At 39.2% G+C, this 26,394-nt stretch overlaps 1 protein-coding gene across 3 annotated transcripts in view; it reads left to right on the forward strand.

Annotated features, from left to right (window-relative positions):
* Positions 1-3,598: 3,598 nt before the first annotated feature.
* Positions 3,599-26,394, forward strand: part of UVRAG (UV radiation resistance associated) — a 318,383-nt gene continuing 295,587 nt past the window's right edge. For 2 of the 3 annotated variants that reach the window (XR_011995135.1, XM_026010452.2), the window contains exon 1: positions 3,599-3,926. Coding sequence is in view for 2 of the 3 variants with exons in the window: in XM_026010452.2 (XP_025866237.2) it covers positions 3,810-3,926 (117 nt within the window). In the remaining variant the exon portion in view is untranslated. The remainder of the gene's footprint in view (positions 3,927-26,394) is intronic. The other variant, XM_072725950.1, reaches the window with a different exon arrangement.

Here is a 26,394-nt window from a genome sequence, read left to right on the forward strand (position 1 = left end):
GAAGAAAGAGGACTCTGTTGAAAGGAAGGGGATAGATCTAATTTAATTAAATTTGAGACATCAAAAGACCAACCTGGCCTGTGTTGCTCTTATTTATCCAACGCATCACACCCGTGAGATCTAGAGAATGAGGAGGGAGGAAGAAGAGGACATAAAATGGATTGGAGTGGCTTTAGCTTTTTGGTCCTGCAAACAATGTTTGGTTTCAATATCCAACATGGTATTAGTTAGCTGTTAAAATACCAGTCATCTCTGAAACTAACAGACCTAACCCTCTATTGTTCATTTATCAAGCTAGTAATCGTTTTTAAGACTTTTGTGAAACCTGCTCTGACTTTGCCTACCAGCTCCTGTGAGTCAGTCATTCCATTACCTCTTGACCTTTATCTTTTTTCTATCAGTGCATCTATATTGTATTTGGCCACCTTAGCATCTATGTTCCCTACACTTTGATACATGTTTCCCTAGGGAATCTATAGCATTGTATAAATATTATAGTATTTTAATTCAAAATGATTAGAAATATTTTTTATGCTGAAACCAATGTAGCCATATTAGGGAAAAGGATCTACGATAATATAAGAATTTTTAGAATTAAATAGGACACATAAAAATAATGATAGCATTTATTGAACACTTAGGATACCCAAGTCACTGTGCAAAACATTTTATATTCATTACCTTGAATGTTTTGCAGGTATTTCAGTTCTCTGTCCTGTCCTTAGGGGTGAACATTCCAGCTCTTCTGGTGTTAGTGGCATGTGAGTGGAAACGACTGAGAAGGGTAGTTTAGTTGAGGTATGTATTTCTAGGGCCCAGTAATCAGCGTGGTACAGAGTTGAATCTCATTAGAAGCCTGTAGAAAGAATGGATCCTGTCTCTGCTAGAATATCCTTTTCTCCCTTCCTCCCTCCTGGTAAGCTCCTACTGGTCCTTCAGTACTCAGTTTAAGTGTCACCTCTACTATGACTGACACTCTTCTGTCTTCCATGGCTCCTAATCTTTCTTCAGACTGAGCAACTGGATCGTCATTCTTCGTTTACTTATTTAAGTACTCTATAAAGAGGGCAGCTCCTCTGGGGAGGAGTCTGAGTCTGACTAATAAAGGGCTTAACACTTCTGTGTCAATGAGTATTTGTGTAATGAACAAAGTAATAAAGTTAGCTAATATTCAGAACTGACCTCCAAAGGGGAAAGTGGTGATTATGTGTTCTGTCTCTACAGGCACATTTTCTCAACTTATGTAGTGAGTTGAATAATGTCCTTTTTGTCCTCCAGTGAGTCCATGCTCTAATCCCTGGAACCTATGAAAGTCATCTTACTTGGAAAAAGAGGCTTTGTAATTAAGGATCTCAAAATGAGATCTGGATAATCTGGATAGGCCCTAAATCCAAAGACAAGTGTCCTTGTAAGAAAAAGAAAAGAAGGGACGCCTGTGTGGCTCAGTGGTTAAGCATCTGCCTTTGGCTCAGGACGTGATTCTGGAGTCCTGGGGATTGAGTCCCACATTGGGCTCCCTACAGGAAGCCTGCTTCTCGCTCTGCCTATGTCTCTGCCTCTGTGTGTGTGTGTGTCTCACGAATAAAGAAATAAGAAATCTTATTAAAGAAATCTTAAAAAAAAAGAAAAAGAAAAGAATACACAGGAAGAAGAAAAGACCATGAGAAGATGGAGGCAGAGATTGGAATTATGCAGCCCCAGGCTAAGAACTACCTAGAGATATCAGGAGATGAAAGAGACAAGGATAGATTCTCCCTTAGAGCCTTCTGAGAGAGTGAGGGCCTGCCAAGACCTTTGTTGTGGGCTACTGGTCTCTAGAACTGTGGAAGATTGTATTTCTGTTGCTGTTGTTGTAAGCTACCCAGTTATGGTAATTTGATCCAGCAGCCTCAGGGAACTAATGCAGCCTGGAAACAGAAAAGTGTTTTCTGTGAAATTCCACCAGATCTTGGCACTCCTGAGTTGAGTCAGATGAGTTTTGGGATTTTCTAACTAATCCCTTCTCAACAAACACCTGACCACACACCCATGAGGAACCACTTGGTGTTTCAGAAGAGGAGGCAGTGTGACATCCAAGTTAGCCAGCTCTGGGGTCAGAGCCAAAGTATCTTCAGGCTTCTGAATACCCCTGGAAAGGTGGTACGCTTACTTTCTATTAAACTATTTTTAATGCAATTATTAATGCGAGGACTTCGCTGGCACTTTATGTATGTTGACTTACTTACAGCAACCTTATTATTATTCTACAGATGGGAAAACCAAAGCTGAGAGAGGGGAACTGGTTTGCCCAGGAACACATAGCTAGAAAGTGGCAGAGCCGAGATTCCAAAACTGCCTGATTCCTGTTGTGTCTGATTCTAAAACGCTGTGTTCTTTCAAGCTGTATCAGTCCAGGTGGTGGAGAAATTCAGTGTAGGGGGTGGGGGGAAGGCAGATTGATACCCTGCAGAATGAGTCAATGCTATTTATTACAGAAGCAATTGCTATATATGCTATCATTATGACCAAGGAAGTGTTCATGGAAGAGGTGGTATTTGAGTTGGGTTGCTTCACTTTAAAAAATAAACATATACTGATTATCCAGCAGGTCCTGGAGAGCCAGAGATGAATGACAAGGTCCTTTTGTTTGAGGAATTCACTGTGTGTGTTATAGACATTAAAAGACAATGCAATCGAATAATCAGAAATATGGTCGAGGCCAGGGTCCTAACTTAGGGTCCCAGAGTAGATCAGTGAAACCTTTTTTTTTTTTTTTTTTTTGATCAGTGAAACCTTTTGGAAGAAGGGACCTCCCTCACTCCCGGATGAAATTTGATGGGTAAGTCAGCTAGGAGGAGAAAAGTAGCAAAGGCTTTCTAAGGACGGCGTAAGCGACACACTCGTAGAGGTTAAACAGCGTCCCGGTGCTGGCACACCTTGCAGCTCCGCGTACAGGTTAGTGGAGGGCGAAGAGGGGCGTGGACTTGGGGGTTGGAGTCGGTCACGGAAGAGCAGGTGGGACTGCCCGACAGGTTTCTGGTCTCAGCGCAGCCTGCGTGGTGGCCTTCTGTCGGACCATAAGATACTTTTCAGTCCCCGCATGTTCCTGGGAGCCCCCCAGGAAAAGGCTGCTCAGGGCGCTTGCAACCTACAGTAGAGAGCCATCGCTACCCGGCGGGCGCCCAGCCGGTCCCCGCCCTCCGAGGGGGCCCGGTTGCCACGGCAACTAGGTTCGGGCGGAAGTGGCTCGGAGGACTGACTCTCACTAATCAGGTGACTCTCCTGCCCCCTGCACGTGACAACAGAGCCCAGGCGCGCTCTCTACCTAATCAGGCCCCGCCCCTCTTTCCCTTTACCGACAACGGACACAGACCTAGAGCAATGGGCCTCGCGGATCCACCGGGAGGCCCCGCCCCGTGGTAGTGAAAGAACCAATTAGACTGGGAAAAAAAGAAGCAACGCCCCAGGTTTCACCCCGGCTTGACAGACGCGATTTAGGCCATCCCCGGGTGCCTCCGCCCCGAGCCCATTCCGGCCGGTGATGGACAGACGTTCCACCCAATAACACGTCCGGTGTGCGTCGCCGGGTCCCGCCCCCGTGGCCGCCGAGCCAATGAGCAGGCCGGGTCTCGGCGGGGTGGTGGGGGTTGCACTGCGGTAACATGGCTCTTCCTTAGCCAGCGGCGGTGGCGGCCGGAGGTGGGGTAGAGCGGTCCTGCCTCTCCGGTGGCGCGTCCCCGAGCTGCAGGGGTCCGGCGGGTCGAGGCTGGGCGGTGGTGGCGGATGCCGGAGGAGCGCGGGCCCCGCCGCTTGGCGGCCCCTGGGTCACGATGAGCGCCTCAGCGTCGGTCGGGGGCCCGGTGCCCCCGCCGCCCCCGGGCCCGGCCGCCTCGCTGCCCCCCGGTTCCGCCGCGCGGGCCCTGCATGTGGAGCTGCCCTCTCAGCAGGTAACCCCGCGGGCTCGTGGCGCTCGGGGGCTGGGGGGGGGGCGGGCGGCGCGGGAAGAGGCGGGGGGGGGCAGAGCCCGTGGGCGGCGGGCGGACCTCGTGCCGGCCGGGAGACCGGGAGTAGTGCCCGGGGAGAACTCGGGCAGCGGGACCTGAGGATGGCGAGCGGAGGGCGCCGGCGAGGGGCCGAAGCGCCGGGAGATCCCCGAGTTCCCGGAGCGATCCCGCTACTGGAGACGGGCTGCAGAGAAGCTGGAAGAGAAGCTGGAAGAGACCCAGTGGAAGTCCCTGGGGGCCCCGGCCGAGTCCGCTTCTCGCCCCTGGGGGTGGGGGTGGGGGTGGGGGATTCCCCTGCGTGGACCCTCCTCGCCCCTCCGGGGAAGGGGCCCGGGGAAGCCCGGGTGTTCCACGAGAGGCGGGGAGAGCGCCTTTCCTTTCTCAGCCCATTTGCGGAGAAACCTCTTCGTACTCTTTCCTACGGGAGAAGTTGAGCTTCATGGTTTCTAGCGTTTACTTTTAATTTCCTTGTTAATAAGGTACTCGCCTCAGCTTCCCAAGAGAAATCCTGTGGGCCGTTGGGGCTTCCTTCCTAATTCTCAGACCCCCAAGTTTCGCATTTTAGCAGTTTAGGGGGGCATCCTCTTACTTCCCTCCTTCCCTCCGTGGAAGGAGGATTTGATGTATCTGTTTGTGTCTTCCCCCATCTTTTAGCAGGGGCTTTGAGGGCTTCTTGGGTCCACATTTTAAGGGGATAATAAAGAGAGGACACTGAGTTTGGGAATCTGACACAATTCTATGTATCAGCCGGATGTCTGTACAGTAATTCTTCCCTCCACCACTCCCTTGCCCTTAAAGTACCTTTCATCTTCTTTTATTATTCCTTTTTCCAAGAAGAGGACCTAGGAAAAACTGTCAGTTACTGAGAGTTTACCCCATAGGATTTGTGCAAAGTCCTCAACGGCCAGTAATCCATTTTATCCTGACAACTCTCTGAGATAGCTGTTTTTATGATTTCCCATTTCGTAGTTAAGCAAACTGAGACTTCAAGATGTAAGATCACTCGTCCAAAGCCTTGCAGTTAGGAAGTGCTGCGGATGGGTTTCACACTCCAGTGTCTGACCCTGTAGGCCCATGCACATGGTTGTGTGCTTGAGACTGGAGCAGAATGGAGCTCGAATCTTCAACTTTGTATCTCTGCTCTAGTACTTAGGAAAGGTTCTTAAAAAAGAAAGCAGAGTTTGGGGCGGGGGATGGATGGGAAATGGGATGGATTTGAATGCAGTAGAGGGAGTGCTAAAGCAGAGAGCTGCACTGGTGATCATAGCTACAGTGGCCGCTGAGCAGAATTGTATGCAGAAGCAGGGCTTTTTATGTGGTAGAAAAGGATTTAAAGATGGGGTTACCATGTGCCCTAGTTTTGTGGTGCTGCTGGGAAGAGAGTTGTTGGAGAATATTAGGAGTTTGAAGGTAGTGAGGTTTGGATTGTATTTATGAGGTCCTGAAAGCGAGTGGAAGTCTAATAGGGGAGACCAGCCTCTGGAATGCACATTAATGTGAATTTTCATTGTGTGGGGAGGTGGATTATAAGGATGGATACCAAGAGAGGTGATGGTGGGCACTGTTGCAGGCAGTCTGGAGAGATCCTAGGGAGTTGAGGGCCAAGAGGGATTTACTTAGGGAGAGCTTTGGGAAAATGTGGGATCAGGAAAGAGAAACCATCATTTGTTTCAGAGAGCACATTCACAGTTTAAAATTGGGGGAAATAATTCCAGCTGTTCACGGAATAAATTTAACTGTATTTGTAAGCCTTTGTCAAAGTTTTGGATTTATGCCGAGGGGTATATGGTGGCTTAAGTGTTCAACTGAATGCTGTATGAGCTCTGAGTATGGTATTTACAGCTTTCTGGGGGTGTCATCCTTCTAGAATTCTTGGAAGATAGCCTATGTAACAAAAATACTTTTACTTTTGCAATCGATGTTTCTTTAGCTTTGTGGGTCAAAGTGCTCAGGTTTTTAGGGTAGGAATAAATAACAGCTAAAAAATAAACATTTTTTTGTGAAAAAATAAACATTTTTGTGAAAGTGTTATCTGTATAAACTGCATTGATTACTTAGTACACAGCTTAAGGAATTGTCACAAAGTGAACACAGTTATATAACCATTACCCAGATTAAGAAATAACAAAATTATTAGCATTCCAGAAGTCTCCCTTATGTTCTCTCCCATCTCTACCTTTTTTTTTTCTCTCCAAAGGAACGACTGTTCTGATTTCTAACAAAAGATCACTTTTTGCCTATTCTTGAGCTGTATATAAATGGAATCATGCAAAATAGTTTTGTGTGTGTGTGTGTGTGTGTGTGTGTGTGTGTCTGGTTTCTTTTGCTCAGTGTTGTTTGTGAGCACAAGATGTGTGTGTGTATAAAACTTTTTTCTTTTAGCATTAATTCATTGTCCTTTTTTTTTTGTCTGTGGCTTTTGCATAATTTAAAACTTGGAAATTCAATTAATACCTATTTATTTATTTATTTATTTATTTATTTTGATACCTTTCTTTTAAATGGCACTTTGAAAATTATGTCATTTTAATAGACTCCATGCTATAAGGTGTCAGTCTTTCAAAACAAATCTTGTTTTAGGATTTCTTCTGTAAAGTTGATTATCTCAAAGCATAAATTCATTGGTTCTCTCAGCCCATTTCTTGGCATTGTTGACATTTTGAATGGGTAGCTGAATATGTGAGATATTTAGCGATATCCACAGCGTCTACTCATAATATACCAGGAGCACCTGCTCAGTTCTGACACTCAAAAATGTTTTTTTCAGGTGTTGCCAAAAGTCCCTTGCCCGGGGGGGGGGGGGGGGGGGGGGCAAAATTACCCCTGGTTGAGAACCACTCTTCTAAGCTATGTTTTCATTTTAGGGTAGAGAGTTTTTCTGCTATTTTCTACTCATTTATTTCAGTCTTCATTAAGTCTCATTGGTTCTAGTGGCTGTAATGCTTAAAATGATAATTTACTGCATTAGTTCTAAAGGTATAGAAATGCCCTTCCTAGTCTACCTTCAGGAAAAGACTTACATATTTATTTTGCTCAGAAAAAGCCCACAAAACTCTGTATGTGATCTAATTTATTTTTGCCTTATTTTAAGCCACAGATTTATTTTTTTAAAAAAAGTTTAGTTAAGGCTGCATAACTCCTGAATCTTTGTATGTGTGAGTAACTAGTTTCTAATTATCAACCTGACTGTCAAATGGGACTACCACTTAATCTTTGCCTTCTTTTGTTTCTGTATGATGTTACTTTAACTGTAATTTAAGCATGAACTAGTCACATATTTGGAAGACTTTTTGATCTTTAATTTTTGGTTGAAGTTTGTAATTAGTGAATATATATATTATCTGATGAATAACTTCCTTCACACCCTTAGATTTAGGAGTTTTGGAATAAAATGTTGTGTTTTGTGGTAGAGGCATTTAATATGTCCTTAAAAGTTTGAGAGCATTTCTTTCTTTCCAAAAGTCTTTCTTACTTAAGTATAACCTAATTACATTTCTTAGATACTCAGAGCTGGGATGCTTTTTCCTGACTGTTTAGTGACCTTTTCCAGGAGGCTACATATGCCTTTAAGAATTTGGTAAAAGCAACAGACACTTTCCTTAGGAAATGCACTTATATGTATAAACACAATTTTGCATGTAGGTTTGGTTCTCTTGAAGCATATGTACAGAAGGTCCTTAACTGGATTATTCCTTTTCTTTAAAAATTTTTTTTAAAAAATTTACTATTTATTATTTTTTAAGACAGTTGTCCATGTCACTATATATACACCTACCACAGTTTGGATAATAATGTTCGGTTATGTTTGTTTAACTGTTGGTAGCCTTTTGGACTATTTCTAGTTTTCTCTGTTACATTGTTGCAGTGAATATCAATATATAGATATCTTTGTACACTTGTGCTAATAACTCTGTAGGAAGAATTTGAGCAGTGAAATCACTGAAAGGAAATGTATACATAAACTCAGATTGATAAAAATGTACAAAATTATGCTTTATGTAAAATATATAAATTAAGATTTCTGTATGTGTGTATTTTTTGACTTTAGAAGATACTAGGCAAAGTGTTTCACTAAAAGGACATGCCCACTACATTACTACCACCAAATTATGACAGGATGTGTTTCTCCATATTTTGTCCACTTTGGGCATCAAAAGTTTTCTCAATGTTTTCTGATATGATTTTATGTATACATATATATATATATTTTTAATCTACGATAGTCACACAGAGAGAGAGAGAGAGGCAGAGACACAGGCAGAGGGAGAAGCAGGCTCCATGCACCGGAAGCCCGACGTGGGATTCGATCCCGGGTCTCCAGGATCTCGCCCTGGGCTAAAGGCAGGCGCCAAACCGCTGCGCCACCCAGGGATCCCATGTATACAGATTTTTAAAAAGATTTTATTTATTTATTCATGAAACACAGAGAGAAAGAGAAAACTTCCCTTCCTGTGGGAAGCCCCATGTGGACTCTATCACAGGACCTTGGGAATCGCAGCCTAAGCCAAAGGCAGATGGTCAACCACTGAACCATCCAGGCGCCCTATAGATTTTATCTATATGTAATAATATATATAGAATATAATCATATAAGTTATAAATATATGAATATACATAGCCTTCATATGTATATACATATGTATATATTTTTGTTATTTAAACTTGTGTTTCTTTAATTATTAGTTGTATTTTAATAGCTTCGTTTATTGCATACAAAACACTCTGCTGAGTACATTATCTCATTTATCCTTATACAACCTTATATATTTCATCTTTGCATAGGTTTATGTGGCATTTTAACTTCTTTTGTGAATTACAGGTTTATTTATGTCTTTGGCATTAATTTTTCTGATTGCTTGCTCATGTTTTTCATTGATTTGAAGAGCATTTTTCTTGTCCTGTTTTTGGAACAGGTGGGCTACATTAATGCTATTAGCCTTTATCTCCTTTGAATTTTTTTAAATAGGCTTCATTTTTTAGAACAGTTTTAGATTTACAGAAAAATTGAAGTGAAAAGATAGCACAGGAAGCTCCCATATACCCTACACCATTTCCCCCATTCTTAATGTCTTTCAGTAATAGTAAGTTACATTTGTTATTATTCATGAACCAATATTGATGTATTATTTTTAACTGAAGTCTACAGTTTACAACATATACATAAGATTTACCATTTTAATAATTTTTAAGTGAACAACTCAGGGGCATTAAGTATATTCTTCGTGTTGTGTGTGCAGTCATTAGCACTATTTTCAGACATTTTCATCATTCCAAACAGATAAGATACCCATTAAACAATAGTTCCCCCTTTTCCTCTTCCTCCCACCCTAGGTAAACTCTGTTCTACTGTCTCTATGAATTTGCTTATTCTAAGTACTTCATATAAGTGGAATGATACAATATTTGCCTTTTTGTGAATGGCTTATTTTCAGCATAATGTTTTCATTGTTCTTCCATGTTGGAGCATGTATCAGAGTTTCATTTCTTATAACGCTAAATAATACTCCATTGTATGTATATACTGCTTTTTTTTTTTTTTAAATAAACTGAACAGCCAGCATTGGGCTTGAACTCAGAACCCTGAGATCAAGAGTCCATACTCTGCTGACTGAGTCAGCAGGGAGCCTCTGCGTTTTGTATATCTATTCATCTGTTAATGACTTTTTTCTGTACCAGCACACCATCCTGAAAGCACATTATATTTAGTTGTCCTATCTCCTTAGTCTCTTGGCTGTGACAGTTCCTCAGACTTTCCTTCTTTTTGGTGACATAGCACTTTTGAGTACTGGTTAGGTATTTTGTAGGATGACCCTGTATTGGAGTTAGTCTTATGTTTTTGTTTGTTTGTTGTTTTTCTATGATTAGACTGGGGTTTCTCTGCTATAAGGTTACTCTTTCCCATTCACCCCTCTATGGGTGGTGAATAGAGAGGAGTATTCCTTTCAAAGACAGATGGTATACTGTCCTCTTTGGAAGGAAGTCTCTATGCAAAGCCCATAGTTAAGGAGTGGGAATTCCTGTTCTCTCTCCTTGAGGGAAGAATATCTACATCAATTATTTGGAATTCTTCTCCATGGGAGATTTGTATCAGTAACCACTTCCTTTTACAGATAAGAAATCTAAGGTCTAGGTAACATTCTCCAAGTCACACAGTGTCAACACAGGGACTGCAGTCAAGGTCTTTGATTCTAAGTTGCCATGGGCACCCACTCTTTTCAGATTGCTGGCAAAGCACAGAAGTTTTAAGTTACCTCAAGGTTCAGGACCATCATGCTTTGTGTAGCTTATTTCTCATAGCACCTGTACCAAGCACTACTGATTATGTAGTAAGAACATACATTTTTATTTATTTATATATATATTATTTATTTATTTTTTAAGGATTTATTTATTTTAGAGCAAGTGAGCACATGTGCTTGAGGTGGGCAGAGGGCAGGGGAGAGGGAGAGAGAGAATCTCAAGCAGACACCCTGCTGAGTGTGGAGCCCAATGCCAGGCTTGATCTCGTCACCCTGAGATCATGATCTGAGCTGAAACCAGGAGTTGGACCTCAACCAACTGAGCCACCCAGGGATACCTATATTTTTATTTTTAAATTTTATTTATTTGTTTATTTAAAGATTTTTATTTTATTTATTCATGAGCAACACAGAGAGAGGGAGGCAGAGCCATAGACAGAGGGAGAAGCAGGCGTCTCACAGGGAGCCCAGTGTGGGACTCAGTCTCTGGACTGGGATCACACCCTGAGCCAAAGGCAGATGCTCAACTGCTGAACAACGCAGCCATCCCTTAAATTTTATTTCTGTATGAATATTTCCTTTGACCAGCTTTACAGCCTAAAGAAAAGAAGAACATTGGATTGAAACAAGAAAAAAATGGTAGAAATATCAAAAAGCTTTATAAAGCTTAGTTTATGTGATATATATGTATATATGTATGTGATATATATTTTCCTCATACATTTATTAGATATCTTATTTTTGCTAATGTATTTCAATCATCTTTTTATTATATTTTCAAAAAAATGTTTTGTTGATAAGGCCACTGAAGACAGACAGAAAGTTGTATCTTTTTGGGAATGTATGCTTCATGCTTCATGTGCTATGTACATTCATTGCTTCCACAAATATTTATTGAGCCCCTTACTTGTATCTCAAATTTCAAACGTGTAATATCTGTAAAATAGAATGATAGTAGTTTTGGTTGCTTTGGCTCTTGTAAACAAAACTGTAAGAGGAAGCTTCAAAAACTTGGAAAAAAGTCAACAGCCCAAAATCATTTTTATGTGACAAAATGTCATCAGGAACCTAAGAGTTTTTATTTGTTTTTCTGTTTTTCCTATGAAAATGTTAAGTTCTTCTTTGAAGGGAAAAACTATGTTCTTATTTAGTGTTTACTTTAAATTTCTCCACAGGATCACAATTCTTAACTTTGTGGCAGAAAATTCAGAAGTGAAACTGACTGGAAATAGAGCAAGAGCAGAATTGAAACTAATATGTTGGGGCTAAAGTATATGGTAAAATGAAAAAAAAAATAGGTTTTCATAGTTTCCAAATGTATACTTTTGAATATCTGTGTATTTTTACCTGTCAGGCTTATTACCACTAGGGGAAGGAATATTTGTCATTTTTAATGCACTTGAATGAGTGCAGCAAAAAACTAGGGGTATTTTAGAAAAATTAAACAGGTCTATGTTAAGGGAGAAATTGAAACATTTTAGGTTTTATACTTTGTTATAGGTCTAATGACATCAGTAATGTCTGAGGCAGAGTTAAATTTTTCTGATGCCTTACATGATTTAGTAGTTGTATCATACAGATAGAGGAACACATGGAGAATGGAAAACTTGACATTGGTATTTTTAATGGTATATGAACACCTTGGTGGCACAGTCTGTTGAGCATCCGACTCTTGGTTTCAGCTCAGGTTCTGATCTCAGGGATGTGAGATCAGCCCTGTGTTGGGCTCCATGCTCAGCAGAGTCCACTTGAGATTCTCTCTCCCTCTCCCTATCCCTCTTACTTAGGTATGTATGTGCAGTCTCTTTTTCTCAATAAATAAACAAAGCTTTAAAAAATAAAGTATAATTCATAGTATACCTTCTTGGTTTAATATTATGTAATATTATATAATCTTGTTTTTCATCCTTTTTTAAGTGTGAATTTGAATTATAGAACTTTATAGATATAAAATCTGAAGCCCTCAGAGTTGAAACTGTTCTCCTGGTCATAGACTTAATCCATCTGTTTATTCCCTTCCTTGAGGAGTCAGTAAAGAATATTATTAGTTTGGGGGATCCCTGGGTGGCTCAGCGGTTTAGTGCCTGCCTTCGGCCCGGGATGTTATCCTGGAGACCCGGGATTGAGTCCCACATCAGATTCCCTGTGTGGAGCCTGCCTCTCCCTCTGCCTGTGTCTCTGCCTCTCTCTCTCTCTCTGTGTCACTTATGAATAAATAAATAAAATCTTAAAAAAAAAGAATATTATTAGTTTAACAAATTCAAATTGAGTGCTGTCTTGTTCTTTTTATGATGTACCTGACCAGGTCCTGGGCCTCATGAGCAGTTCCGCTGTGCTTGGCTGGGTATTTGAGAACTTGTTTGTTAAACTTAACTTGTGTTTTGACACATCATCTCTGCAGCTCTGGGGATTTTCGGCTATAATTGAAATGAGAGAAAGACTATATTTTAAACTCTTTATAGGCAGAGCACTCAGACCCCACACTCCATATAGTTTGATTTAGAGTGAAAGTTTGGAATATCCCTCTTCGTGATTAGTCTTCCCTTTTTCGTCCCTGGGTGCTTACCAGAACTGTCCTTTTTTTTTTTTTTTCTTCTTCCATGTCTGTCCTTTTTGAATAGTCTACTTAAGAAGTCCTGATTCTTTACCTCTTTAACTTTTTGAAACAACAACATCTGGTGATTGTGAGTTCTTTGATGTCAGGAATTTCATTCTGTGTAATATTTGACACTGATTGCCATAGAACTCATTAACCAGAAATGGTATTAGGCATTGAAAACTTTACTAAAGTGCGTTTGTTGGTTAAAGGCTGAGCCAGATAATGCTAAAGCCGAGCATTAGAACCTACTTAAGCATCTCTGTTTGTGGTCGGTTGAAATATCTGGTGTTTGCCCCCCACTATGGTGTTTAGACTGTTCTGAAAGAATCTTTCAGATATTTTAAAAAACAATGAGGAAACCCATGAAGCTGAAACTGGCAGTTACCTTTGGCTTTTGTTTGTAGACTCCAGGGTAAGGAAAAAAGAGAAGATACAAATAAGTAAAAGTGGAAGTCAGATTTATGATCTTTTTTTTTTTCCCCAGGAAAAATTTGGTGTTCTTTACCATGACTGTACTTTTTTTTACTGTTTAACTCTGAACTATAAGCACTTCATATGTCATGTTAGCCTCTGTTAAAAGAAGTAAAAGAAACTTAACTGCATCAGCCGTTTATTCAATAGATATTTATAAAGCACCTTCTTTGAATTATGTTAGGCATGTGATTAGACACTGTATGCCTGTTTCCTCCAACTCACTAATGTCTTTTTGAGGATACGAATTATTTCCTGTCACAATGCCAGTCATTTTTTAAAATGAACTACAGGGAAACTAAACTTTTAAAAAAATGCAATATGAAAATAACTTTATTTAGAATTATGAAAAAACTCTTTTACCCTTGATAGTCTGTCTTAATAGAATAATCTCATTGAGAAAATTGGTACTGCTTTCTTCTGCTAAAATGTTAATATCTAGCTAGGTATGGGAAGCAGCAATATGAAGGTTTTTTAAGTTTTCATTTTGAAAATAGATCACAAAGCAAGATAGGCATATAGGCTGTGGGTGCTTATTACAGGTCTAGGATAGTTTATAGGACTGTACTCCTTACAGGAGAGAATTGGTCCCATTACAGACTCAATGTAGAGTAGGTATTTCAGGGTTGTTTTCATGAATTAAAGGAGTTTATTCTGCTTGGAAGGTATTTAATATAAAGGTAAAGAACAGTTGTCCAGGTGCTCTGGAGTGACTAGTTTACTTTTGATATTCATGTTTGTGTATGAAAAAACATCAGTCTGATTACTATTAGATGGGGACACTAGAATTGCAGAATTTCTTAATTGCACCTTAGCTGCATTTTTCATATATAATCTTGGCTATTTTAAAGCCACCTGAAGATTTCTGAAAGGTATTGCTCATGATTATTATCTTGAGCTTTCATGAAAAGGTTACATTATCAATATCCTTTTTAATGAGGTAGCAAAATATGCAGCATATTTTAGGTAAGTTATATCAAAAATAAAAATTAAATAAATTGGTACTAAGAAGTAAACATAAGACCTTTTAAAAATGGAAAATTTAATTAATTGATAATAAAGTCCTGCTGTGTACCAAATACTGCATTAGACTGGTGAACAATATTTCTCTAACTTCTGTTATGGTTGGAGTAGCAGAATATATTTGAACATAGTTTTACAATATTTTTCTTTTATTATTTTATTTATTTATATTTAAGGTTTTTATTGATTTATTTGAGAGAGCAGGAGATGGGGAGGGGCAGAAGGAGAAGGAAAAACAGACTCCCTGCTGAGCAGGGAGCCTGATGCTGAGCTCCATCACAAGACCCTGAGATCATGACCTGAACTGAAGTTAAACGCTTAACCGACTGAGCTACCCAGGTGCTCCTATTTTACAGCTTCTTAAAAACAAATAATCATTCCTTTAATAGAGTATAAGTGGGAAGACTTGTTTAAAGCTGGTTCTGGGAGTAACTAGGATAACTTTGGGAAACTTTGTTCTGGTCTTAACTTTTGCAAGAGAAGATTGGAGAGGGATTGGATTATTTGTATTTCTTTTTTTTTTTTTTTTTAAGATTTTATTTATTTATTCATGAGAGAGAGAGAGAGAAGCAGGCTCCCTGCAGGGAGCCTGATGTGGGACTCGATCCCTGGTCTCCAGGATCACGCCTTGGACTGAAGGCGGCGCTAAACCGTTGAGCCACCTGGGCTGCCCGGATTATTTGTATTTCTAAATATTTTATTTTATTTTATTTATTTTTTTAAAAAAGATTTTATTATTTATTCATGAGAGACACACACAGAGACAGAGGCAAAGACACAGACAGAGGGAGAAGCAGGCCCCATGCAGGGAGTCCAATGTGGGACTCGATTTCGGGTCTCCAGGATCACTCCCTGGTCCGAAGGCAGACGCTCAACCGCTGAACCACCCAGGTGTCCCACTTTCCTAGTATTTTCATTCCACAAACATTGTGTTCAACTCTTCTACCCTATCATTTGTTCAATAGTTATTTTTTTGATTTTCTACTATGTATACCACACTGGTGAAGAATAAGGATTCTAGAACCAAACGGACTGCTTGCGTGAAATTCCAGTCCTTCCATTTCCTAGCTGAACTGCCTGGAAGTTATGTGATCTCTCTATGCCTCAGGAAGGCTCAAATCGAATGAGCATAATAAAAAAAAAATAAAAATAAAAAAAAATAAATGAGCATAATAGCACCTACCCTATAGGGTTGTTGATAGGATTAAATGAGTCATAAGTTTGCTTTAAAAAAGTGCTTGGTACATAGAAAGTGCTCCAGAAATGTTAGTTGTTGTTATGATTTGTTAGGCACTGAGGATACAGGATAAATAAGGCATTGTCCTTTCCCTGGAGGGACACATACTCTAATGGTTAAGGCAAACTTTATCAGCAAACCATTTTAGTGTAAGAGATGGTTTGAACAAATGCTGAGGTGGGAAAGGGGAGGAAAAGCATTCTAGCAGAGTGACCAGCTTGAGTAAAAAGGTAAAGCATAAAAAGGATTGGCAGATAATTAGTCAGGCTGGAGTTTAAGTAGCTTGGAGGAGAATGGTTGAAACAAATGAGTTGAAGAGGATAGTTTGGGATTAAATTATAAAGGACCATATATGCCATGCTTTAGAATTTGGGTATTATCCTGTAGGTAGAGGGGAGAACAGTGTTTTTAAAATTTTTTATGACTTTATTTTTTTTAGAGCAGTTTTATTTTTTTGACAGTGAAATTGAGCAGAATGTACAGATTTCCCAAATACCTCCATAGTTTTGCCTTTCCCAGAGTGTCATATAGTTGGAATCATACAAATCTGTTGAGTAAATACCAAGAGCCATGATTGCTGGAATGTATGGTAAGAGAATGTTTAGTTTTATAAGAAACTGCCAAATTGACTTCCAAGGTGGCTATACCATTTTGCATTCGCACTAACAATGAAGGAATTTAGAGTTCCTGTTGCTACATATCCTTGCCAACATTTGGTGCTGTCCTTGTTCTGGAGTTTGACCATTGTAATAGGTGTGTGTAGTGGCATCTTGTTTTAGTTTGGATTTAACTGATGAAATATGATGTGAAGCTCTTTTCATGAGCTTCTTTACCATTTGTATATCTTGTTTTGTTAGATGTCTGTTAAGGTCTTTGGCTCATTTTTCAACTGGGTGTTTTGTTTTCTTATTGCCGAGTTTTAAGAGTTCTTTGTATATTTTGGGTAACAGTCCTTTGTCAGATGTTCCTTTTGCAAATATTTTTCCCTAGTAGTCTCTTGCTTGTCTTCTCATTCTCTTGACATTGTCCTTTGCCTAGCAGAAGTGTTTAATTTTAATGAAGTCCAGTTTGTCAATTATTCTTTTCATAGAGACTGTTTGGTGTTATATCTAAGAAGTAGTCATCATACCCAAGGTCACCTAGATTTCTTCTGTTATTTTCCTTTTTTTTTTTTTTTTTTAAAGATTTCATTCATTTATTCATGACAGACAGAGAGACAGAGAGACAGAGACGGACACATAGGCAGAGAGAGAGAAGCAGGCTCCATGCAGGGAGCCCCATGTAGGACTTGATCCTGGAACCCCAGGATCAAGCCCTGGGCCGAAGGCAGGTGCTCAACCACTGAGCCACCCAGGCGTCCCTCTTCTGTTATTTTCAATGAGGTTTATAGTTTTGCATTCTACATGTAGGTCTGTAGTCCCATTTTGAATTAATTTTTGTGAAGGATGTAAGGTTTGTATCTAGTCATTTTTTTGCATGCATGTGTCCAGTTCTTCCAGTGCTGTTTGTTGAAAAGACTATCTTTGCTCTATTGTATTGCCTTTGCTTCTTTGTCAAAGATCAGTTGAATATATGTATACGGGTCAATTTTCTGGGCTTTCTGTTCCATTGATTTATTTATTCTTTTGCCAATAGCACCTTTTTTTTTTCATTACAGTGAAATTTTAATGTAAATTTTAAGTTACCATCATTATTAATCAGACTAATTTACAAGGTTTTGCCCTTTTTTGTGCAAAAGCATAAATAGATTTTATTTTATTATTTATTTATTTATTTATTTATTATTTATTTATTTTTTTTGATCTTTTTTTTTTAATTAATTTTTATTGGTGTTCAATTTACCAACATACAGAAAAACACCCAGTGCTCATCCCGTCAAGTGTCCGCCTCAGTGCCCGTCACCCATTCCCCTCCAACACCCGCCCTCCTCCCCTTCCACCACCCCTAGTTCGTTTCCCCGAGTTAGGAGTCTTTATGTTCTGTCTCCCTTCCTGATATTTCCCAACATTTCTTTTCCCTTCCTTTATATTCCCTTTCATTATTATTTATATTCCCCAAATGAATGAGAACATACACTGTTTGTCCTTCTCCGATTGACTTATTTCACTCAGCATAATACCCTCCAGTTCCATCCACGTTGAAGCAAATGGTGGGTATTTGTTGTTTCTAACGGCTGAGTAATATTCCATTGTATACATAAACCACATCTTCTTTATCCATTCGTCTTTCGATGGACACCGAGGCTCCTTCCACAGTTTGGCTATTGTGGCCATTGCTGCTACAAACATCGGGGTGCAGGTGTCCCGACGTTTCATTGCATCTGAATCTTTGGGGTAAATCCCCAACAGTGCAATTGCTGGGTCGTAGGGCAGGTCTATTTTTAACTCTTTGAGGAACCTCCACACAGTTTTCCAGAGTGGCTGCACCAGTTCACATTCCCACCAACAGTGTAAGAGGGTTCCCTTTTCTCCGCATCCTCTCCAACATTTGTTGTTTCCTGCCTTGTTAATTTTCCCCATTCTCACTGGTGTGAGGTGGTATCTCATTGTGGTTTTGATTTGTATTTCCCTGATGGCAAGTGATGCAGAGCATTTTCTCATGAATAGCACCCTTTCTTGATTACTGTAGCTTTATAGTAAGTCTTGAAGTCAGGTAGTGTCAGTTCTCTAACTTTGTTCTCCTTCAATATTGTGTTTGCTATTCTGGGTCTTTGCCTGTCCATATAAACTTTAGAATCAGTTGTTGGTAACCACAAAATAACTTGCTGGGATTTTGATTGGGATTGCATTAATCTGTAGATCAAATTGGGAAGAATTGACATCTTGACAATAGTGAGTCTTGTTATGCATGAACATGCAATGTTGCTCCACCTAATTTAGTTCTCCTTGATATCTTTATCAGAGTTTTGTAGTTTTTATTATATAGATCTTGTACATATTTTGTTAGATTCATACCAACTATTTTACTTTTTGCTAATGTAAATGGTATTGTGTTTTTAAATTAAAATTCCCCTTGTTCATTGCTGGTATAGAGTAAAGCTTTTGTATGTTAACTTGTATCCTGCAACCTTGCTATTATTGCTTATTAGTTCCTAGAGTTTTTTGTCCATTTTCTCAGATTTTCTACATAGATGATCATGTAATCTGTGGCAAAAACAGTTTTATTTCTTCCTTCCTAATCTATACTCTTTTTTTTTTTCCTAATCTATACTCTTTTGTAATTTTTCTTATTGCGTTAGCTAGGACTTGTTTTTCTTTTCTTCTTCTTCTTTTTTTTTTATTTTTATTTTTTGAAGATTTTATTTATTCATGAGAGACACAGAGAGACAGAGACAGGCAGAGGGAGAAGCAGGCTCCCTGTGGTGACCCTGACGTGGGACTCTGGGATCACGCTCTGGGCCAAAGGCAGATGCTCAACTGCTGAGCCACCCAGGCATCCTTTTCTTCTCTTTTTTAAAAAACTTTTTGTTTAGAAAGAATTTCAAGTTTATTGAAAAATTGCAAAAATGAAACTTGTACAGGAACACCTTATCTTTATACCCTTTACCCAGAATTGTCTACTGTTAGCATTATTCCCTGTGATTTATCATTTGCAAGTTCTCTCTTTCTGTGTATATAGATAAAGATTTTTTGGTATATGTGAATCATTTGAGTTATCATGACCTTTTACCCTTAAGTATTTCTGAATGTATTTCCTAAACAGATACATTCTCTTTCATATTCACAGCATAGTTATCAATTTCAGTAAACTTAATATTGATATACTTTAATCTGTGGTTTATATTCCACTTTTGTCAGTTGATCCCATAATGTCCTTTATAGAAATTTTCCTCCTCCAGTTCATGATCCAGTCTAGGGTCACGTGGTGTGTTTGTCTTCTGTGAAAGCATTTCACAGCTTTTTTTTTTTTTTTAATGTCAGTATCATAATACAGATCACCTCTTCCTTTTTTATTTTTTTAAAGATTTTATTTATTTATTCATGAGAGAGACACAGAGCAGAGGGAGAAGCAGGCTCCATGCAGGGAGCCCGATGTGGGACTCCATCCCGGGTCTCCAGGATCACACCCTGGGCTGAGGGTGGCGCTAAACTGCTGAGTCACTGGGCTGCCCACCTCTTCCCTTTTTAAAATAGAACATACCTCATTTTCTGTTTATCTGATGTTTCCTTTTGATTAGATTCAGGTTATGCATTCTCACTTGGAGTATTTCATATAAAGTAATGTGTCCTTTATAAGGTATCTCTTTTGGACGCACATAGTGTCCATTTGTTCGTTACTGGTGATGTTAAGTTTGATCACCTGATCAAGTTTGATCACCTGATCAAGATATTATCTGATTCCTCAACTTTAGAATTCTGTGCATGTGTTCAGGTGCACATGCGTATGACTAATGAATAGTTTGTAGGGAGATACTTAGAGAACATGCATATATCTTGCTCTTCTCCCCCAAGATTTATCATCTATTATGGTTCTTACCTGAACCAGTCTTGGCTATGATGTTACAAAACAAAGATTTCCCAGCTCTTAACACTCTCTCCATGTTTACCAGTCTGACTTCGGCATTGTTCTATAAGCAAGAATGGGAGGATAGTTTTTTTTTTTTTTAATTCGTTCATTTTTAAATTCAAGTATAGTTGACACAAGAAGAGAGAGCAGTAGTGGAAAGAGTGGTGAGAAGATTGCTGACAAGATTTCTAAATAAGGTAAGATTGAGAGGTTTGAGTGATGAGGCCATGATATTCATGTATTCATCATTCCCTTCTATCAGCAGACATTTATTGAATATCTGTGTGTTTGCCCATTAGCCACTTGGAATAAAAAGACATAGTTTTGGTCCTTAAAGAGCTTATAGTCATTGAGGCAACAGAAGGGCAAAGAGTTGTGATAAAATATACGTTAAGAGCTTTGCATAAAATATAGCTTTAAAAGTTACCATATACTTAAGGGTACTGCCTCACATGGCATAGTGAAATCGCTAATATTATCTGTGATTTACTCATTGGTTCATCCATCACTTATTGAGGTCCTATTTTGTGCTAGGACTGTGTTAAGTGCTGTAGGAATAGAACTCCGTTTCTGTATTTAGAGATCACCCCTCTTTTTAGGGGGAGCATTGGCAGTAAAGCATCATTGCGGCAAGTACTACATGATGGTGGCATGTACACAAAGTCATGGTAGCACAGAAGGGAGAAATGATCATCTTCGTTTGGGGTAGTGGATGGGACAGGGAAGTCAGGAGGGATATGTCAAAAGTGGAGATTTTGGAGCTGGGTCATAAAGAGTGTTTTATTGTTTGCCTACTAAATTGTAGGTGTTCATTTTAGTCTAACTTTGTGATTACCATTTACTGCCATATTTTCCTCCAGCCAAGATTCATGATGTCTTATCACATTCCATTATAGAGATATCCTTTAACACTTATTCATGAGCAAGTTTCCCGCTCTTTATCTTTTACCCTGCTGTTTGTTTGTAGTAGCTAATTTCATTAAAACCATTCTCATCATATTTTTAGCTACAGTAGTTAGAGCCACCTCTCCCATTTAACAGGCAAGAAAATCAAGGCCCAGGAAAGAACACAGAAGAACTAGTGTTCACACCCACATATTCTGGTTCTAAATTCAGAGTTTTTCCCATTCTGCTTGTTGAATTTAAAATGTAGTTTTCCAATTTCATCTTTGCTTGTAACTTCACAAACCTGTATAGCTCCATTTCAGTGGATGGATTTTGAAGCTCTGAGGTAAACTTACCACAAAAGAATGAGGAAACTTTAGGATGGTTGATAATAATAGTAATGTTGAACTGTCACATGTACCAATGTCGCATGTACCATTACTGTGTCTAAGTACTTTGCAGTCACTGCATTTACTCTTCATTACAATTTTGTGAAGAGTTGAATGGTTAAACTGACTAAGCCACCCAGGTGCCCCCCAAAAGTCAAAACTTGATGAAGAAATGCACATAGGGCAGAGACAAGGGCTTTCAATTTTCTTGAATTTATGTAGGAAAAAGTAATCAAAGGTATTTAGACTTCTTTTTCATTGTGTAGTTCCTGGCACATCGTGGATATTCAAGAAACGTTGAATGAAATACTTTGGTTTATTAGAATAGAGTGTATAGGAGAGAATTATGAAGATATGAGAATGTTTGTGAATGTTGAGACTGTAATGGGACAGATTGGGATAGAAAATGGTAATAGACAGTAGATTCAGAGCCTTTGGATTTATTTAGTAAAGCTTGATTGTAGTAGAGGGGCCTTATTAGATGAAGACCTGAGTCAGTTCTAGGGCAAAAAGGAGAAGGTGATGGGAAAGAAATAGTGGGAGTGACAACAGGAAGTTTCTGGATTAGGATTACCAAATTATAGTTTGCTCGTTTTGCTTTCAAACATAAATTCTGCTTAGAATCAGTTGTGCCAATATTTAATGGTTTTTAATGGCTTGCATCTCCTTTTGGAATTTATAGAGCTTGCTATTTGTAAGAGCAGTCTTGTTTGCAGAAGAGGTAGTTGATACCTAGATAAGAGAAGGAAGCTGATTTTTCATAGTATACACGGCAATAGTTTTAGGGCAATGAATGAAGAATGTGGAAAAGAAGGAACGATATGCCAGAGATATAGTGAAGAAAGAAAAAATTGATGGGCTGGTGGCTGATCAAAAATGATGGGGTCATAGGATATCTGCAGGGCAGAGATGTCTCCTGGCTTTTGAAACTTCTGGGAAGCAAATACATGGTGTACTTGCATGCATATACACATAGTCCAAGAGATCAGTCCTGGGTCCAAATCTTGATTTTGGTACTTTTAGTGTGAACATGGCTAAGTCCCTTTACTTATGGCCCCAGTGTTATATCTGAAAAATGAATAAGATGCCTAGATTAGTACTTATTCTTTTTTTTTTTTTTTTAGAGATTTTATTTATCTACTCATGAGACACACACACACACACACACAGAGAGAGAGAGAGAGAGAGAGAGAGAGAGAGAGGCAGAGACATGGGCAGAGGATGAAGCAGGCTCCTTGCAGGGAGCCCAATGTGGGATTCGATCCCAGGACTCCAGGATCACGCCCTGAGCTGAAGGCAGGCACTAAACCTGTGAACCATCCAGGGATCCCCCTAGATTAGTACTTATTAAACTTAAAATGTACATAAAAATTACCTGGGGGTCCTGTTAAAATATAGATTCTGATTGGGTAGATCTGTAGTGGGGACCCAAGATTGTGTGTCTCCAACAAGGTCTCAGGTAATCCATCTAGCAGAGGCTTAGATGACCTTCAGGATGTTTTCCAGTTTTGCAGTTTTGTAATCCTATTTATTGAATGTTTGTCCTTTGGAGATCTATTATATTTGACACCATGTCACCTCTATTTAGATAAATGAATTCTAAATGTTTCTTCACTTCAAATTAGAAATGCCTAAACCAATTCATCATTTTATACTGATAACCACATCCCTTTCTCAACATCCCTATTTCTGTTAATACTTTGTATTTATAAAGTACTTTATGATTTTTCAGAGAGCTTTTATATCCATTATTTCATCTGATCCTTAACCCACAGAAGTAGGCATACAGGAAATATCTCCATTTTTATGGGAGGGTAAACAACCTCAGAGAAAGTAAGTGATCTGCCCACTAGTGAGTGATAGAGCTACCCTGGAGTTCAGGATTATTGACTGTAGTTCGAACTCTTATTACTATGTCACACTGCTTTTGGTAATGGCTATTACAGATACCTTTGCTTAAAGGTTGATTGCTGTGTCTCTCTCTTTTTCTTAAGGATTTTATTTATTTGAGAGAGAGAGAGAAAGAGAGAGTGTGTGCAAGCGTACAAGCTGGAGAAGAGGCAGAGGAAGAGGGAGAAGCAGACTCCCTGCTCAGCAATGCCAGGCTCCATCCCAGGACCCTGGGATCATGACTTGAGTCAAAGGCAGATGGTTAAAAGACTGAGCCACCCAGGTGCCCCTGGTTTTATTAAAAAAAAATATATTCATATATGGATCACAATTCACAGGTGTATAAGAGGGTACAGTGAATAGTCTCCATACTACTCTGTACTCCAAATACCCATTTTCCCTTCCCTGGGATAACCAGTGTTACCAATTATATTTTATGCATCTCCACTAATTACATAATTCTATTCTTTTTTTCCCTGTGAAACACAGATGCTAACATGTTAAACACACTGACTAATGTAAACTTTTATGGTTTCTTTTTTTTTTTTTAAAGCATTTATTATTATTTTTATTTATTTAAGATAGTCACAGAGAGAGAGCGAGAGAGAGAGGCAGAGACACAGGCAGAGGGAGAAGCAGGCTCCACGCACCGGGAGCCCGACGTGGGATTCGATCCCGGATCTCCAGGATCGCGCCCTGGGCCAAAGGCAGGCGCTAAACCGCTGTGCCACACAGGGATCCCGGTTTCTTTTGAGAGAGAGAGAGTGAGCAGGGGCTGGTGGGGAGAGAGAGAAAGAATCCTAAGCAGGCTTCGTGCCCAGCCCAGAGCCAGATATGGGGCTTGTTCTCACAGCCCTGAGATCATGACCTGAACTGAAATCAGGAGTCAGACACTTAACTGAGCTACCCAGGTGCCCCAAACTTTTGTGTTTTGTGTTTTTTTTTTTTAATTTTTCTTTTAAGATTTTTATTTATTTGAGAGAGAGAGAGCACAGATCGGGAGGAGGGGCAGAGGGAAAGGGAGAAGCTGACTTCCCACTGATCAGGGAGCCTGATGAGGGGCTCCATCCCAGGATCCTGGGGTCATGTCCCCAGCCCAAGGCAGATGCTTAATAGATTGAGCTATGCAGGTGCCCTGTGTTTTATTTTTATTTAATTATTTTTAAATTATTTATATTATAAAATATATAAACTATATGTATAATATATAATTTAGCAGTTAGGTATTTAACAAAAATTTAATTTTTAATAATTGAAAAATTTAAATTTATTTTATTATTTATTATTTTTATTTATTTAATTAAAAAAAGATTTTATTTATTTATTAATAGAGAGAGAGAGAGAGAGAGAGAGAGAGAGAGGCAGAGACACAGGCCGAGGGAGAAGCAGGCTCCATGCAGGGAGCCTGACATGGGACTCGATCCCGGGTTTCCAGGATCACACCCCAGGCTGCAGGCGGTGCTAAACCGCTGCGCCACGGGGGCTGCTCCTATTTATTATTTTTTAAAGAGCAACTTGTGGGATCCCTGGGTGGCGCAGCGGTTTAGCGCTTGCCTTTGGCCCAGGGCGCGATCCTGGAGACCCGGGATCGAATCCCACATCGGGCTCCCGGGCATGGAGCCTGCTTCTTCCTCTGCCTATGTCTCTGCCTCTCTCTGTCTATCACGAATAAATAAATAAAAAACCTTTAAAAGGGATCCCTGGGTGGCGCAGCGGTTTGGCGCCTGCCTTTGGCCCAGGGCGCGATCCTGGAGACCCGGGATCGAATCCCACATCGGGCTCCCGGTGCATGGACCTGCTTCTCCCTCCGCCTGTGTCTCTGCCTCTCTCTCTCTCTCTATGACTATCATAAATAAATAAAAAAAAAAAAAATTAAAAAAAAAAAAAACCTTTAAAAAAAAATAAAGAGCAACTTGTTTATTATGTAATTTAGGAGACTTTTTTTTTTTTTTTAAGATTTTATTTATTTATTCATGAGAGACACACAGAGAGAGGCAGAGACATAGATAGAGGGAGAAGCAGGCTCCCGGTAGGGAGCCCGATGTGGGACTCGATCCCAAGATCTCAGAATTATGCCCTGAGCTGAAGGAGGTGCTCAATCACTGAACCCTCAGGTGTCCCTTAAATTTAAATTTAAAAATTTAAAAATTTAACTTAATATATTACAGATTGTTCCATATCAGTGCTCAGAGAGCTGCCATTAATTTATTCTTTGTTGCCAGTTAGTACTCCATTATCAGATATATCATTATTTAGCTAGGTCCCTATTGATGGACATTTAATGTAGTTCTAGTTTTTTGCTAATACAGACAATAGTGTATTACATATATTACATTGCATATTTCTAAGTGTATATTTTTTCACAAATGGAGAAGTCAAGTTGCTGGGTCAGAGATTGCATTTGTAATTTTGGTAGATACTGCCAGATTGCCATCTTCTGATGTTTTCCACCTGTACTCTTTCTGCCAAGTGCTTGTTTTGCCACTGTCTTGCCTCTAAATATGTTAGCAGACTTTTTGGTCTGTGCCAATTTTAGTGTAGTTTTAATTTGCATTTCTCTTATGAGTGAGGTTGAGAATCTTTTCATGTTTAACTGCTATTTGTTTTTCCCTTTCTGTGGATTATCTGTTAATATTCTTTGCCATTTTTTTCCTGTTGGGTTGTTGGATATTTTTTTCTTATTGATTTTTGGGAGCTCTTTATGTTTTAGTGCAGTTGGTTATGTGAGTTAAAAATTTTTGGTTAGGTTGTTTTTCCTATGACTTTGCATATGGCAGTTTTTGCCATGCATAATTTAAAAACATTTTACGTAGTAAAATTTATTGATTTTTTTTTTCCTTTTTATAGCTTCTGAGTTTTTGTCATTCTTAGACTTTTGAGATTATAAAATAATTCCTCATTGTTTCTTTTGGTACTTTATGCATTAATTATTTACATTTAAATATTTTTAAGCCATCTAGAATTTGATATAAGGTATAGAGTATGTTTTCTAAGCACACACACACATATCTTTTCCTTCCTTCCTTCTTTCCTTTCTTTCATCCTTTTTTATTTTTATTTTTATGGGTATTCTATTGCCCTAACACCTTTATTGATTAGTTCATATTTCTGTAAAGGCCCTTTATCTCCCTTATTTCTTTTGTCAGTATTTTCATCCTCAACCATATCCATT

The sequence above is a fragment of the Vulpes vulpes genome, chromosome 11, assembly GCF_048418805.1.
Source record: "Vulpes vulpes isolate BD-2025 chromosome 11, VulVul3, whole genome shotgun sequence".
Taxonomy (NCBI): domain Eukaryota; kingdom Metazoa; phylum Chordata; class Mammalia; order Carnivora; family Canidae; genus Vulpes; species Vulpes vulpes.